Source organism: Oratosquilla oratoria, chromosome 21, assembly GCF_046742065.1.
Source record: "Oratosquilla oratoria isolate Oo_2021 chromosome 21, ASM4674206v1, whole genome shotgun sequence".
NCBI lineage: Eukaryota > Metazoa > Arthropoda > Malacostraca > Stomatopoda > Squillidae > Oratosquilla > Oratosquilla oratoria.
Window position 1 is genome coordinate 11530639 of NC_134797.1, and position 17511 is coordinate 11548149.

The 17511-nt window shown below is 43.8% G+C and overlaps 1 protein-coding gene across 1 annotated transcript in view; it reads right to left on the reverse strand.

Moving 5' to 3' along the window:
• The window catches only part of Sap-r (prosaposin), a 43805-nt gene that overhangs the window by 12982 nt on the left and 13312 nt on the right, over positions 1-17511 (reverse strand). Inside the window, exons 8-13 of the mRNA XM_076204285.1 lie at positions 12138-12305; positions 11774-11969; positions 7008-7144; positions 6606-6740; positions 3317-3445; positions 758-929 (exon numbers count right to left, since the gene is read on the reverse strand). Coding sequence (XP_076060400.1) covers positions 758-929; positions 3317-3445; positions 6606-6740; positions 7008-7144; positions 11774-11969; positions 12138-12305 — 937 coding nt within the window. The remainder of the gene's footprint in view (positions 1-757; positions 930-3316; positions 3446-6605; positions 6741-7007; positions 7145-11773; positions 11970-12137; positions 12306-17511) is intronic.

Sequence of the window (17511 nt, forward strand, 5' to 3'; positions counted from 1 at the left end):
ATTCGTTTTACGTTTTTTCGATTTTACGTTTGAACTGACGGTAAAAAAAAAAATTGGGTGAATTTTTTAGTTTACCGCGCTCTCCGTAGTTCAAACGATACTTGCGCACGACGCTGCGTCCATTGTTTACATTGCGCAAACGACAAACTGAAAATGCCTTGCCTCCTCCTCCTCCTCCACCATCTCAATTTATGTTGCTTGAATTTAATCTATTTGAAATTAATGTTATTATTTTACAATGTTATGTGTTTAATTAATGATTTAGGGGTGTTTTATAAGATACGGTAATAGAATTTACCGATGTATAGTACAGTAACAACTTACGTTCATTTTCAACTTACATTCGGCCGTTCGGAATGTAACTAAAACGTAAGTTGAGGAGCATCTGTACTCCACAAATACTCCCCAGACATCAGCCCCACAGAAACCTTACCCTCAAGAGAATCAAGAACCAAACTTACCTCCTTGCATTCAGGACACCATCCAGCATGATAATATCAACACAAATAGACCTGGCCACAGAATCTACTGCCCTGGATGCAACCACCACATAGATTCAAGCATCACATTCTATAATGCCTCACACTAAAAATCCCTAGACAACACAATATTTTTATCCTAAGTGAGTTATGGGCCAGCCAAGTGGCTTTTGTCTGTTACCTGAGAGCCATGAGTCTCCTACAAGAGACCTGGGACACAGATACCCAGAGAACAACCGATAACCTTTTCCCCAACCTGAATAGCACAGCAACTCTACCTTTCTTGGGCTTGCAAAGATGAAGCTTAATGCAGATTTCGTCTGGTGAGAGGTCCTGTATGAGCATATCAATGATTTGTTCTGTGTAAGCATCTACAAACATGTCACACTCCTTCTCGATGCTCTTTGGTAACGAAGAACACAAGGTTTCCAGGGCATGACGGATGGATTCCTGCAATTCCAAAAACAGGTTACAATTTCAGTTCAACTCATCATTCCTCATCTCTAAATCAACCATTACTTGCAAAGAAAGGTGCAGGAAGGAGAAGAACACCCTCATTCCTCATACTCCTGTCTCACAAGTCCTTTTCAATCCTTCCCACTTACACCATGCATCACCTCCCCAACATTAACCCATTCGATACGATGACGCCTACATAGGCGTTATGAGGAGCAAGTGGGTACGCGAGGATGCCGATGTCAGCGTCTTGATTATATTTATTGTAATTGTACCTGCGTGACCCCCATACTCTGTAAACTGGCTTCATCATATTTTCTATGGTTATCACAATTCACGGGTGAAAGAGAACAAGCAATAGAGCGGTGACTTTATCTTTTATAATGCGAGTATTATGACGCAACAACACACGTCTGGCAGCTAATGCTGCCCGCGAGATTTTGACCCGGTGTGAAAGGGTTAATGCCAGTTGATTCCCCATGGTGGTCTCCTCGGTATAAATATTCCTCTCCAATTCTGTCACTTGTGTATTAATCTGCCAGATCACTACATCTAATGCTGTATTTCCTATACATGTTTAAAATTTCTACTACAGGCACTCTTTTTATTTTATTCAATACCAGTTGTTAACTTTATTCTATTTGTTCATGGCGCTGCACTTTTCGTGCGTCATTTGTTTGGATTTTGAATGTAAGATAGCGACACTGAAGACTCAAGGAATTGAGAGGGAGGGAGGAGGGTGGAGGGGAGTGGAATATATAGGAAATGGAATGGGTGAGAGTGGTTTCTATGCCTTTTTCATTTTGGCTATCCCCCCGTGTAAAGGGAAAAAAAGCCTTTGGTATATGTAAAAGTAAAATACTAACAATCTATAAGTGAAACTCCAGTAGTCTCCCACTTTTAACCACATGCAGCTTTCCATCTTAATCCCTTCTGTATAAGGTGCCACTTGTACTTTCATTATTCTCTGATGTTCCTCATCCCTTGATAAACTGGTGTTAGCTTGTTCTTCCAATCTCATAACTACATTTCCAGCATTTTCCAAAGTTCATTTGCAAACAATTGTGTAACTTTTCCAGAATAACCTAAGGAAAACATGGGCTGGTCAAGAAAAAGTACAATGCAGGAGTCCCTCAAATAACACGGGGGTTAGGTTCCTGAAATTACTGTGTATGACCAAATCCGCATATGCTGACTTTCCATATTAAATACCGAGAACCATATGTATATGTATGTGTAAGTGTAAGTGTAAGTGTAAGTGTAAGTGTAAGTGTAAGTGTGTGTGTGTGTGTGTGTGTGTGTGTGTGTGTGTGTGTGTGTGTGTGTGTGTGTGTGTGTGTGTGTGTGTGTGTGTGTGTGTGTGTGTGTGTGTGTGTGTGTGTGTGTGTGCGTGCGTGCGTGAGTGTGTGCGCGCGTGTATGTGGTGTATGTATGTGGCGTTTGTGGCATATGTATGTGTTTGTGCGTATATACATGTGTGTGTATGTGGCGTATATGTGTATGTGGCTTATATACATATGTGTGTGTATGTGGCATATACACATGTGTGTGTGTGTGTGTATGTGGCATATGTATGTGTGTATGTGGCGTATGTATGTGTGTGTGGCATGTGTGTATGTGTCTGTGTTCACATGTACAAGTAAGCATGTACATGCGTGTCTGTTCATATGTGTGTGTACACACACGCGCATTCACAACATACACTGGTTGTCTAACACGTGTCTATGTGTGCGTGTCTACATGTGTGTAAGTGTGTATATGTCTGTTTTTGATCTCCCAAACCACCACCGCCAGTTACAACAAGAACCTCATACGAGAAATTAACACATGACAAGCGCAGTCATTATCAGACTTATTAGTTGTGTTCCAAACGAAAGTGAAATTACACTTCAACAGGTTAGGGCGGTAAAATTTCACGATAGCACGGCACAGGAGGTGGAAGCGACAAGCTAAAGCTTGTTGACTACCCCCCTACCACCCCTACTCCCCTTCTCCTCCCCTCCCTCCCTCCTGCATCAGTACCCGGAGGTTGACACGTAACCGCAGGCATCCACCCACGGCTATCCCCTCGCCCCACACCCTTGTTTGAGCAGTTCCCAGTGTACATAATGACCGTGTTATATGAGGATCGACTGTATATGGTAAAATAGAAAGCAGCCACCACAAATGTTTGCGATGTTACCGCGTGTGTGCGTATGCGTGCCCGACTCGGCGCGAATTTTAAAACGTTTCTCTACATTTGAAATGGTTTTGAAATAAAATCCGCATATGATAGAATCCGTGGAATCCGTGTTATTTGAGGGACTCCTGTAATACCATAAGAACCTCTGTTGAGTTCCTCCATCCCAGTTTGATGCTTGACATATACCAAGTTTATTCACCTCTGTCTTTTTGTCCTTGAGAACCTCCTCAAGCTGGGTCATGGCATACTCGCACATCACACAGGAAACATCATCCTTGACTTCATCTTTCTCCAAAGAAGCTGGGCACAGGTGCAAGAGTGAGCAAATCTGAAAAACAAAACTTGAATTTAGAAAGTTCTTATCCCCCCTCTACTGCAGCTTGGTGGTGTTTAATCCACAGAATTCCTTTAACATCCGCAATATACCTTAAAATATATTATTACAATATATGCATGCCTACATACATACACATACAAAAACAAACAAACAAACAAACAAACAAACACACACACACACACACACACAAATCTAATATGAAAAAATTAGAAAACAAGGATATACCCAAAGTTGGACCCATACCTGAATTTGAAGGTAGGTTTGATAAATTGGAGAATGAGACAGGACACCAAAGAGACTGAGACTGAGAGAGAGAGAGACAGAGAGACAGAGAGAGAGAGAGAGAGAGAGACAGAGAGAGAGAGAGAGAGAGAGAGAGAGAGAGAGAGAGAGAGAGAGAGAGAGAGAGAGAGAGAGAGAGAGAGAGAGAGAGAGAGTGTGTGTGTGTGTGTGTGTGTGTGTGTGAGTGAGTGTGTGAGTGAGTGTGTGAGTGAGTGAGTGAGTGAGTGAGTGAGTGAGTGAGTGTGAGTGAGTGTGAGTGAGTGTGAGTGTGTCTGTGTGAGTGTGTCTGTGTGAGTGTGTCTGTGTGAGTGTGTTTGTCTGTCTGCCTGTCTGTCTGTCTGTCTGTCTGTGAGGGAGTGAGAGTGTAAGAGACAGAGAAAGTAACTGACTATGGACCATAATTACAAACACTACAAAATAGTGTAGATCAGATCTTTGTGGTAAGACATATGTGAGAAAGCTAGAGGAAAGGGGAAGGATGTATTTTGGGCTTTTATAGATCTGGAAAAGGCTTATGATAGGGTAGAAAGAAAGGTACTGTGGGATGTTATGCAGATATACGGGATAGGAGGAAAGCTTCTGGGAGCTGTCAAGAGTTTTTATGAGAGTAGTAGAGCTTGTGTCAGGATTAGGAATGAAGAGAGTGAGTGGTTTGAGATAAAGGTGGGACTTTGTCAAGGATGAGTTATGTCGCCCTGGCGGGTCAACTTATACATGGATGGGGTAGTGCGAGAGGTAAATGCAAGGGTAGTGGGTCAGTGATTGGAGATGGTTAAAGAAAATGGGGAAAAGTGGGAGGTGAGCCAGCTGTTGTTTGCAGGATCGGAGGAGGGATTGAGGAAGTTGGTGACAGAGTTTGGGAGAGTATGTGATAGAAGAAAGCTAAAGATAAATGTGGGTAAAAGTAAGGTGATGAGATGTACATGGGGTGAAAGTGGCAGTAGACTGAAAGTGAGCATTAAGGGAGAGCGACTGGAGGAAGTAGATAGTTTTAGATACTTGGGTGCAAATGTGGCAGGAAAAGGTGGAGTGAAGGTGGAACTAGAATGTAGATTGAGAGAAGCGAGTAAATGCCTTGGTGGATTAAAGAGTGTAATGAGGAATAGACATTTGGGAATGGATGCTAAGAGGAGACTGTATGAAGGAGTGATTGTGCCAACAGCACTGTATGGGGCAGAAACATGGAACATAAGAGAGGAAGAGAGAAGGAGTTGGAATATGTTTGAGATGAGGTGTCTGAGAAGTATGATGAGGGTTACTATGCTAGATAGAGTGAGAAATGAGGAGGTGAGGAGGAGAACAGGGATGGAGAGGGAAATTGGGAGATAGGGTTGATGAAAGAATATTAGGATGGTTTGGACACATGGAAAGAATGAGTGAAGAAAGACTAGTAAAAGAGGTATGGAAAGCAGACGCGGAGGGAGTGAACATGAGGGGACGTCCTAGGATGAGGTGGATGGATGGGGTGAAGGGCTTTGGGGAAGAGGGGAATGTCTGTTGAGGAAGGATGGGAGAGGATGGAAGATAGAGGTGAATGGAGAATGGTTGTATATGGATGATGTTGTGATGCATGAGGTGGAATGGGCAGGGGGATGGGGGTGTGGTAGTATGTGTGAGCAAAATTTGACGCAGCCTGAAGGGATTTCTCCCTGTCTTCTCCTTTTATGCATGGGGGGACGGAGATGGGGGGTCACCGATTTAATGAAGTGGCCTTGCTGTGGATGTGCTGTGTCTTGCAACACTGCTTCTGACCCAGGGCAGTGGACAAGGTGCAGGGATGACCCATCATCCAGGAGGTGCTAAGATAAGAGGGAGGGTGGAGGGGTGTGGAGTGTATTCAGGGATGGAATGGGTGGGAATGATTTTATGCCTTTTCCTTTTTGGCTACCTCCCTTGTGAGGGGGAAAAAGCCTTGGTATATGTATGTATGTACAAAATAAATTGAACTGTCATGAATAAAGACTATCCCAGGGCCATTTAAAAAAAAATGCAACTTAATTGCATGTGATAATTAGGAATAAAACAAAATGATAATGTTTTCATAACACCTTGCAGTGTTGTAGAAAATATAGTTAATAAGAATGGTTTCATAATATAAAAAAAAAGAATCTCTCTTGAACAAGTTCTTGAGGGAAATCAAAAAGAATGCAAGATGCATTCAAGTATGAACAAAAGATGGAAGTTGACAAAAGTAATGATGATTGAACCGCAAATTTTAGAGGAAAAGAAATGCATTGTGTAATGGAAAAAGTGTTGGACTGGGTGTTGGTTGAACAAGTGGTGACAGATATAAAGGGAAAACTCAGGAGAGCATACATACATGTACCAAGGCTTTTTCCCCCTTACAAGGGGGGTAGCCAAAAAGAAAAAGGCATAAAATCATTCCCACCCATTCCATCCCTGAATACACTCCACACCCCTCCCTCTTATCTTAGCACCTCCTAGATGACGGGTCATCCCTGCACCTTGTCCACTGCCCTGGGTCAGAAGCAGTGTCGCAAGACACAGCACATCCACAGCAAGGCCGCTTCATTAAATCGGCAACCCCCCCTCTCCGTCCCCCCATTGCATAAAATGAGAGGATGGGGAGAAATTCCTTCGGGCTGCATCAAATTTTGCTCACACATACTACCTCACCCCCCCATCCACCCGCCCATTCCCCCTCATGCAATCACAACATCATCCATATACAACCATTCTCCATTCACCCCTGTCTTCTGTCCTCTCCCGTCCTTCCTCGACAGACATTCCCCTCTTCCCCAAAGCCCCCTTCACCCCATCCATCCACCTCATCCAGGAGAACATATGCATGGAAAATATCCAGAGCTAGACAAGGTTCTCACCAAAAAAAAGATAAGGTTTCACAAACCTTTGCTGGATCAATCTCCTGGTCAAGAAACTCTATGACTTGATCTCCATATGCTTCTACATAATCTTCACATTCTTCAGAGATAGTTTTGGGCATGTATGAACAAAGATTTTCTACAGCATGTTCGATGTCTTCCTGAAAGCAATAAAATATTGAGGAATGAATACAGGTGATAATATAGTAGCTATTCAATCCTTTGCATTTTTCACAAGATTCACATCAGCAAGGAATCCAGCCACCACCATCAGGCTTTGCACGATGACCCAATCCATTCAAATCTACTTCTGATGCATGTAATGCAATGCAAGACCAAAATATTTGCAGATGAGTATTATTTCACATAACTGGAGGTGAAGAGGATGGGGAGAGAAAAAAAAAAGTAATAATAATAACAGTACATACCCTTGTGTCTTCCTGCTCTAAGATGTTCTGCAAGAAGTTCAGGGCAAATTCACACATGACACACTTGTTATTGTCCTTGACGGAGGATTTGCCCATGGCAGGTCCCAAGAGTCCTGACTTGCCTGCAGAAGCCACACCTACACAGAAGGGTTAACAAGTTTGTCAGTCAACAATATCATAAGGTTCTTAAATGAAAAGGTAGGGAGGATCTTAGAGTGTACTCTTTGAATGAAAACGAGAAGGAGTACGAAACGAAGCTGAAGGAGGAGTGGGAGGGAGTGAAGGATAGAGTAGAGCTGGGTGTGGAGGAGGAATGGGGATGGTTCAAGGAGGGAGTCACAAAGTGTGCAAGGATGGTGTGTGGAACAAGAAGGACAGAAGGAAATAGAAGAAAGGGTAGTGAATGGTGGGATGAGGAAACAAAGAACGTTGTAGAAGAGAAGAAGCGAGCTTTCACAGATTGGTCACAAAATAGGATGAGGGAGTCAAATGAGAGGTACAAAGAAAAGAAAAGAGAAGTAAACCAAAATGTAAAGGAGGCAAAGAGGAGAGCAGATGTGAAATGGGGTAGGAGTATGACAGAAAATTTTGAAAGTAATAAAAAGATGTTTTGGAAAGAAATTAAGAGAGGAAGAGGAGGTGATCAAGTAGAGAAGAAAAGGTAAAAGGTGCAGATGGAGAGATGATAATGGAAGAGAAGGCAGTAAGGGGAAGATGGGCAGAATATTTTAGGGAGTTGCTAAATGTGAAGGAGGATAGGGAGGGAAAGATAGCTGCAGTGGGAAATGCGAAGAAAATGAGAGTGATGAGTGAGGAGAATGGAGGAGAAATAAGGAATGATGAGGTGAAGACAGTTAAGATGATGAAAGCAGGTAAGGCACCTGGTCTGAATGGATGCCATGCAGAATGTTTGAAAAAGGGAGGTACAGTGACGGTGAGGTTATTTAATGTTTGCTGGAGGGAGGGTAGAGTGCCGGAGGACTGGAGGAGTGCCTGTATAGTTCCCCTTTACAAGGGAAAAGGGGACAAGTGTGAATGTAGTAGTTTCAGAGTGATTAGCTTGATAAGTGTAGTTGGAAAGGCTTATGGGAGGATCATTATTGAAAGGATTAGGAGAGGAACAGAAGGAGTAATTGGTGAGGAACAGTGTGGATTTAGGACAGGTAGAGGTTGTGTAGATCAGATCTTTGTGGTAAGACAGATATGTGAGAAAGCTATAGGAAAGGGGAAGGATGTTTTTTGGGCTTTTATGGATCTGGAAAAGGCTTATGATAGGGTAGAAAGAAAGGCACTGTGGGAGGTTATGCAGATATACGAGATAGGAGGAAAGCTTCTGGGATCTGGGAGTAGTAGCTTGTGTCAGGATTAGGAATGGAGTGTGTGAGTGGTTCGAAGTAAAGGTGGGACTTCGTCAAGGATGCGTTATGTCACCCTGGCTGTTCAACTTATACATGAATGGGGGTAAATGCAAGGGTAGTGGGTCAGGGATTGGAGATGGTTAAAGAAAATGGAGAAAAGTGGGAGGTGAGCCAGCTGTTGTTTGCAGACAACACTGCGCTTGTGGCAGGACCGGAGGAGGGATTGAGGAAGTTGGTGACAGAGTTTGGGAGAGTATGTGATAGAAGAAAGCTAAAGATAAATGTGGGCAAAAGTAAGGTGATGAGATGTACATGGGGTGAAAGTGGCAGTAGACTGGAAGTGAGCATTAAGGGAGAGCGACTGGAGGAAGTGGATAGTTTTAGATACTTAAGTGCAAATGTGGCAGGGAAAGGTGGAGTGAAGGTGGATGTAGAATGTAGATTGAGAGAAGCGAGTAAATGCCTTGGTGGATTAAAGAGTGCAATGAGGAATAGACATTTGGGAATGGATGCTAAGAGGAGACTGTATGAAGGAGTGATTGTGCCAACAGCACCGTATGGGGCAGAAACATGGAACATAAGAGAAGAGAGGAGGAGTTGGAATGTGTTTGAGATGAGGTGTCTGAGAAGTATGCTGGGGGTTACTAAGCTGGATAGAGTGAGATATGAGGTGGTGAGGAGGAGAACAGGGGTGGAAAGGGAGCTGGGAGATAGGATTGATGAAAGAATGTTAGGATGGTTTGGACACATGGAAAGAATGAGTGAAGAAAGACTAGTAAAAGAGGTATGGAAGGCAGATGTGGAGGGAGTGAACATGAGGGGACGTCCTAGGAAGAGGTGGATGGATGGGGTGAAAGGGGGGCTTTGGGGAAGAGGAGAATGTCTGTTGAGGAAGGACAGGAGAGGACAGAAGACAGGGGTGAATGGAGAATGGTTGTATATGGATGATGTTGTGATGCATGAGGTGGAATGGGTGGGGGGATGGGGGGTGAGGTAGTATGTGTCAGCAAAATTTGACGCAGCCTGAAGGGATTTCTCCCCCGTCTTCTCCTTTTATGCAATGGGGGGACGGAGAGGGAGGGGTCGCCGATTTAATGAAGCGGCCTTGCTGTGGATGTGCTGTGTCTTGCGACACTGCTTCTGACCCAGGGCAGTGGACAAGGTGCAGGGATGACCCATCATCCAGGAGGTGCTAAGATAAGAGGGAGGGTGGAGGGGTGTGGAGTGTATTCAGGGATGGAATGGGTGGGAATGATTTTATGCCTTTTTCTTTTTGGCTACCTCCCTTGTAAGGGGGAAAAAGCCTTGGTATATGTATGTACTTAAATCAAAGCAAAAAACACCAAATTGTAAACCTGAAACCCATTCAATCACCCCCTCTTAGCTCAACTCCTTGGGAATGAGGGGTCACTTTGTCATTCCGCTTAGATCTAAGGCAAATAGTAATGTACAATTCTTCCACAGCCAACAGTAAAACAACATACACAACAATCCAAAGTTTCTCCCCTGAGAGATCTAAGGGAGGGACTAAGGGCCACTGCCAGTTAACCCCTTCAACACGGGCCAAAATCTCGCGGGCAGCATTATCTGCCAGACGTGCGATGTTGCGTCATAATACTCGCATTATAAAAAATAGTTACCGCTGTATTGCTCGTTCTCTTTCACCCGTGAATTCTGATAACCATAGAAAAAATGATGAAGCCAGTTTACAGAGCATGGGGGTCACGCAGGTACAACTACAATATATATAATCAAGACGCCAACATCGGCATCCTCACATACCCACTTGCTCCTCATGATGCCTATGTAGGCGTCATCATATCGAAGGGGTTAATGTGGTTACAGGTTTCCAGTCAATGAAACTTGAGCCAACAATTATTATTACATACCCACTCCCACCCAATCCACTCCCAGAGTGGTGGGTATGTGCCTTGACTGGCTACCTCACATGGAAAGACACCCCTGGTATAGAGATAAATATATCATTCCCTCTGACAAAATTATGAAGCTGAACTATGAGAAAAAAAAATTTAGCTAAAAGATGGTGAAAAGTACTGGACACAGTAGTTAAAGTTTGGCATGGATAGAACCAAGACAGCAAATGAAGCAGGTTTCATGGAAAACCCAACAGCAGTTTCTGATCCTGAGTGTTTCTTCCCACTTTGGCCCTGTCTCACAGGGCTAAAGGGAGAGCTCTCACAGTTTACCAATATTCGCCCATAAAGCACTCCAGAAACAACCCCACCTCCTTTCAAAGGCCACACCTTCAGGTGGAGGTAGAGGTAGAATGAAAGGGAAAATTACTTTACCCTTCCATCCCAAGCCAGTTGTAGGGAATTTAACAACACCCTCATGGACCAGTCATGGGATGGTTTGGACACAGAAAGAGTGAAGAATGACTAGTGAGAGAGGTGTGAAAGGCAGATGTGGAAGGAGTGAACATGAGGGGGCGACTTAAGATGAGATGGATGGATGGGGTGAAGGGGGCTTTGGGGAAGAGGGCAATGTCTGTTGAGGAAGGACGGGAGAGGACAGAAGATAGGGGTGAGTGGAGAATGGTTGTATATGGATGATGTTGTGATCAATGAGGTGGAATGGGTGGGGGATGGGGGGTGAGTGAGGGAGTATGCATGAGAAAAATTTGACACAGCCCGAAGGGATTTCCCCCATCATATTTTCTGCATGTGGGGACGGAGAGGAGGGGGTCGCCAATTTAATGAAGTGGCCTTGCTGTGGATGTGCTGCACTTTGTGACACTGCTTCTCACCCAGGGCAGTGAACAAGATGCAGGGATGACCCGTCATCCAGAAGGTGTCAAGATAAGAGGGAGGGAAGAGGGTGGAGGGGAGTGGAGTGTGATGGGGATGGAATGGTTTTTATGCCTTTATTTTTTGGCTACCTCCCTTATAAAGGGGAAAAGAGCCTTTGGTATATGTATGTATATATGTACTCTCTAAATAAGTGGTATTAATCTGCTCATAATTATCTGGCCTGTGTATTGTACACATACATATACCCCCTTTACACGGGGGATAGCCAAAAAGAAAAAGGCACAGAAACCACTCCCACCCATTCCATTTCCTATATATTCCACTCCTCTCCACCCTCCTCTCTCCCTCTTATCTTGGCACCTCCTGGATGACGAATGGTAATAAAAAGCAGGTGTCAACTTGGTATATACATGCCAAAAAGGCCTTATCTTCCTCTGAGAGAAATGACCAAGTCAAAGCATATACCCACACTACACCCACTCTATGCCTATCCAAAATCCATTCATCACCCTTACCACCTTAACACTTAGGTCATCCGTTCCCCCACCATACAGCTTGTACCGAAGGCAATGCAGTGAGACTGAGCACTTCCTCAGGCTGAGCACCTTAAGAATTATCTAAGCTGGGAGGTACTTACTGATTCCAGTTCCTGTTAATTTCACACGAGGAAGTTCCATAGGAACTCTGTCTTCAGTAACATGAACAGCAGCAGCTTCATCAGTTCCAATGAGTCCTGGGTTGCTGTTTTTCCTTACGGCTGGTTTCAAGCGGGTGAAGGGTACTGGCTTTTGCACAATTACAGGACCTGGGTTAAACAATACCCACACAGGATGCTGTTGATATACAAAAATACCTTTATAAACTGGAAAATAAACAACTAAATATTATATAATAGATCAAGTCAAAATGCTAATCTGTTTTCTTGGTGATAACCAGAGGGAATAGTGAGGACAGTTTAGTTACACTTATCTTCAGGCAACACACCCATTCTTTCCACTTACTTCCTCATTAAAGACTGAATTCAATCCACACAGGCCAACTGCTTCACACACTTCCTTTGGATGGATGTCAGAGACTAGAAGATTATAGAGAGGAAGATAGTACTGATCGACAAGGCTAAGGCATTCATGCTTGAATGTTCCAGTCTGCCGGCATAAACCTTCAAGGATCTGAAAATTAATATATGCTTGAATAAACATTAATATATACTTACATATACCCCATCTGGGGTATTGGCTGCATGTTATTGTGGCAAAGTAGCATGCAGTTGATACTTTAGCATCTATATGGGGCACCCCTATGGACCAGAGCCACACATCATTTTGTCTGTGATAGAGGAAAACTCTGTTCATAGAGATATGATGACACTTTTATACTACCACTGTCTCTCCATTCTGCTGTCCCCCAACCCCTTGTGACTGTCCTATACAATTTCTCTGAATATTCATTTCCTTTTTTGCCTACCTACCCTGTGGTGGGGGCAAAAGAATACTGCCACCAAGTATTTCCACTTGGATCGTAAGAGGCAAGAAAAAAGGGACGGGGATTGGGACCGGGCATCCTTCTCCCTGTAGACCCACTGGGGAAATTCCTAAATAAAAGTAAAGGCAAAAGAGGGTCTAGGAGTTTTCCAACCAGCACCCTAAGGTTTGGGTCTTTTAATGTGAATGACTGTGGTACAGAGGAGAGCAAAAGGGAAGAGATAGATAGCATGTTTGTGAGAAGAAAGATGGATGTGTTGGCTTTGAGTGAAACTAAGTTGAGAGGGAAGGGCGAGTATAAGTTTGGGAGTGTAAGTGGGAGGTTATCAGGAGTGAAGAGAGGGCGAGGGAGAGAAGGGGTGGCTATACTAGTAAATGAAGAGATAGGTAAATGTGTAGTGGAGTGGCAGGAGGTTTCCTCAAGAATAATGTGGATGAAAGTGAAATTGGGAAAGGAGATGTGGATTTTTGTAAGTGCATATGGGCCTGGTGGTGAGAAGAGTAAAGAAGAAAGGGAGGTTTTTGAATAGATTTCAATGAGTGCATAGAGGGACTAGGGAGGAATGTCAATGTAAAAGTACTGGGAGACCTTAATGCTAGGGTAGGAAATGAACCAATTGACGGAGTAGTTGGGAAAGGTGGAGTTCCAGGAAAGAATCGTAGTGGAGAGTTGATGGTGGAGATGTGTCTAGAGTTGATGATAGCAAATACAGTTTTTCAGAAGAAAGTCGAGCATAAGTACACATGGGAGAGGGTGGTGGATGGAAGGGTGGTAGATAGAGTGTTAATGGACTATGTAGTAGTAGATAGGAGCATAATAGGAAGAGTCAAGGATGTACATGTGCTAAGGGGGGAGGGTGAGGGAATATCAGATCATTTTTTGGTGGAAGGTAAGTTGAGAGTGGAGGATAGATGGAGAAAGAGGAAAAGGACAGAAGGTAGGGAGGTGCTTAAAGTGAACTCTTTAAATGAAAAGGAAAAGTAGGAGTACAAGAAGAAGCTAAGAGAGGAGTGGGAGGGAGTGAAGGATAGAGTAGAGCTAGTGGAGGAGGAATGGGGGTGGTTCAAGGAGGGAGTCACAAAGTGTGCAAAGACGGTTTGTGGAACAAGGACAGGAGGAAATAGAAGGAAGGTTAGTAAATGGTGGGATGAGGAAACAAAGAAGATTGTAGAAGAGAAGAAGCAAGCTTTCACAGATTGGTTACAAAATAGGACGAGGGAGTCATACGAGAGGTACAAAGAAAAGAAAAGAAAAGAGAAGTAAAATACAAGGTAAAGGAGGCAAAGAGGAGAGTAGATGTGAAATGGGGTAAGAGTATGAAAGAAAATTTTGAAAGTAATAAAAAGATGCTTTGGAAAGAAATTATGAGAGGAAGAGAAGTCAATTCAAGTAGAAAAGAAAAGCTAAAAGGTGCAGATGGAGAGATGATAATGGAAGAGAAGGCAGTAAGGGGAAGATGGGCAGATTATTTTAGGGAATTGCTAAATGTGAAGGAGGATAGGGAGGGAAAGATAGTTGCAGTGGGAAATGCTAAGAAAATGAATGTGATGAGTGAGGAAAATGGAGAAATAAGGAAGGATGAAGTGAAGGCAGTGGTTAAGATGAAAGTAGGTAAGGCACCTGGTCTGGATGGATGCCATGCAGAATGTCTAAAAAAAAAAGGAGGTATAGTGATGGTGGACTGGCTGGTAAGGTTATCTAATGTTTGCTGGAGAGAGGTTAGAGTGCCAGAGGACTGGAGGAGTGCCTGTATAGTTCCACTTTACAAGGGAAAAGGGGACAAGTGTGAATGTAGTAGTTTCAGAGGGATTAGCTTGTTAAGTGTAGATGGGAAGGCTTATGGGAGGATCTTGATTGAGAGGATTACAAGAGGAACAGAGGGAGTAATTGGTGAGGAACAGTGTGGTTGTGTAGATCAGATTTTTGTGGTAAGACATATGTGAGAAAGCTATAGGAAAGAGGAAAGATGATTTTTGGGCTTTTATGAATCAGGAAAAGGCTTACAACTGGGTTGACAGAAAGGCACTGTGGGAGGTTTTGCAGATATACAGGATTGGAGGAAAGCTTCTGGGAGCTGTCAAGAGTTTTTACGAGAGTAGTAGAGCTTGTGTCAGGATTAGAAATGGAGAGAGCGAGTGGTTTGAGGTAAAGGTGGGCTTCATCAGGGATGCATTATGTCACCCTGGCTGTTCAACTTGTACATGGATGGGGTGGTGTAAGAGGTAAATGCAAGGGTGGTGGGTCAGGGATTGGAGACAGTTAAAGAAAATGGAGAAAAGTGGGAGGTGAGCCAGCTGTTGTTTGCAGACGACACTGCACTTGTGGCAGGATCAGAGAAGGGATTAAGGAAGTTGGTGACAGAGTTTGGGAGTGTGTGTGAAAGAAGAAAGCTGAAGATAAATGTGGGCAAAAGTAAGGTGATGAGGTGAAAGTGGCAGCAGACTGGAAGTGAGCATTAAGGGAGAGTGACTGGAGGAAGTGGATAGTTTAAGATATTTGGGTGTAAATGTGGCAGGAAGAGGTGGAGTGGAGGTGGAGGTAGAATGAAGATTGAGAGAAGCAAGTAAATGCCTTGGTGGATTAAAAAGTGTAATGAGGAATAGACATTTGGGAATGGATGCTAAGAGGTTATATGAAGGAGTGATTGTGCCAACAGCACTGTTCGGGGCAGAAACATGGAACATGAAAGAGGAAGAGAGAAGGAGTTGGAATGTGTTTGAGATCATGGGGGTTACTAGGCTGGATTGAGTAAGAAATGAGGAGGTGAGGAGGAGAACAGGGGTGGAGAGGGAGTTGGGAGATAGGGTTGATGAAAGAGTATTAGGATGGTTTGGACACATGGAAAGAATGAGTGAAGACAGACTAGTAAAAGAGGTATGGAAGGCAGATGTGGAGGGAGTGAACATGAGGGGACATCCTAGGATGAGATGGATGGATGGGGTGAAGGGGGCTTTGGGGAAGAATGTCTGTTGAGGAAGGACGGGAGAGGACAGAAGACTGGGGTGAATGGAGAATGGTTGTATATGGATGATGATGTGATGCATTAGGTGGAATGGGTGGAGGGATGGGGGGGGGGTGAGGTAGTATGTGTGAGCAAAATGTGACACAGCCTGAAGGGATTTCTCCCTGTCTTCTTTTATGCATGGGGGGACGGAGAGGGGGGTCGCCGATTTAATAAAGCGGCCTTGCTGTGACTTGCGACACTGCTTCTGACCCAGGACAGTGGAAAAGGTGCAGGGATGACCCGTCATCCAGGAGGTGCTAAGATGGGAGGGAGGGTGGAGGGGAGTGGAGTGTATTTAGGGATGGAATGGGTGGGAATGATTTTATGCCTTTTTCTTTTTGGCTACCTCCCTTGTAAGGGGGAAAAAGCCTTGGTATATGTATGCACATATACCAAGGGCTTTTCCCCTTACAAGGGAGGTAGCAAGTCAAAAGGCTGAATTCCATTCCCACCCATTCCATCCCTATTTACCATCCTCTTTCCTTTTCACCTTGGCTCCTCCTGGATGATGGGTCATCCCTGCATCTCACTCATCACTCTGGGTCAGAAGCAATGCAGCAAGACGCAGCATATCCACAGCAAGGTTGCTTCATTTAAGTGGCAACCCCCTCCTCTGTCCCTTCATGTAGTAACACTGAAGATGGGGAGAAATCCCTTTGAGCTGCGTCAAAATATCATTCACACATATCCACTCCCTATCACTCACTTCCATGCATCACAATACCATTTATACAGTCATTTTCCACTCACCCCTACCTTCTGCTTTCTTACTTCCTTCAACAGACATTCCCCTCTAGCTCAACATCTCTATTAATAAACATTAATAGGTGCCCAAAAGGACGAATGGAGTTCAGGACACAAACATGACCAGGGGAGGGTAGAATGCCATATCATTTGCTGGAAGGGAAATTGAAAGTGTATGTCTATATCTACTAATCTTTCTTCACTCTTTCTATGTGTCCAAACCATTCCAATACTCATTCATCAATCCTATCTCCCAACTCCCCTTCCAACTCCATTCTCCTCCTCACCACCTCATTTCTCACACTATCCAGGCTAGTACCCTATCATATTTCTAAGGAATTTCATCTCAAATACATTCAAACTCCTCTCTTAAGTCCCACCTTTACTTCAAACCACTCATTTCTAATTCAAACACAAGCTCTACTACTCTCATAAAACCTCTTAACTGCTCTTAAAAGCTTTCCTCCTATCTCATATATCTGCAATACCTCCCACAGTGCCTTCCTGTCTACCCTGTCCTAAGTCCTTTCCAAATCCATAAAAGCCCCAAATACATACTTAACTTTTCCTATAGCTTTTTCATATATGTCTTACCACAAAAATCTGATCTACACAACCCCTACCTGTCCTAAACCCACACTGTTCCTCTCCTAATCTTCTCAATCAAGACCCTCCCATAAGCCTTCCTATCTACATTCAACAAACTAATCCCTCTGAAAGTACTACACTCACACTTGTCCCCTTTTCCCTTGTAAAGTGGAACTATAAAGGCACTCCTGTCCTCCAGCACTCTACCCTCTCATAAACAAACATTAAAACCTCACCAGCCATTCCACCATCACTATACCTTCTTTTTTTAGACATTCTGCATGACACCCATCCTACCCAGGTGCCTTACCTACTCTCATCATCTTAACAACTGCCTTCATCTCATCTTTCCTTATTTCTCCTCCATTTTCTTCACACATCACTGTCATCTTCTTAGCAATTACCACTAAAACTACCTTTCCCTCCCTATCCTCCTTCACATTTAGCATACATACATATACCAAGGCTTTTTCCCCCTTACAAGGGAGGTAGCCAAAAAGAAAAAGGCATAAAATCATTTCCACCCATTCCATCCCTGAATACACTCCACACCCCTT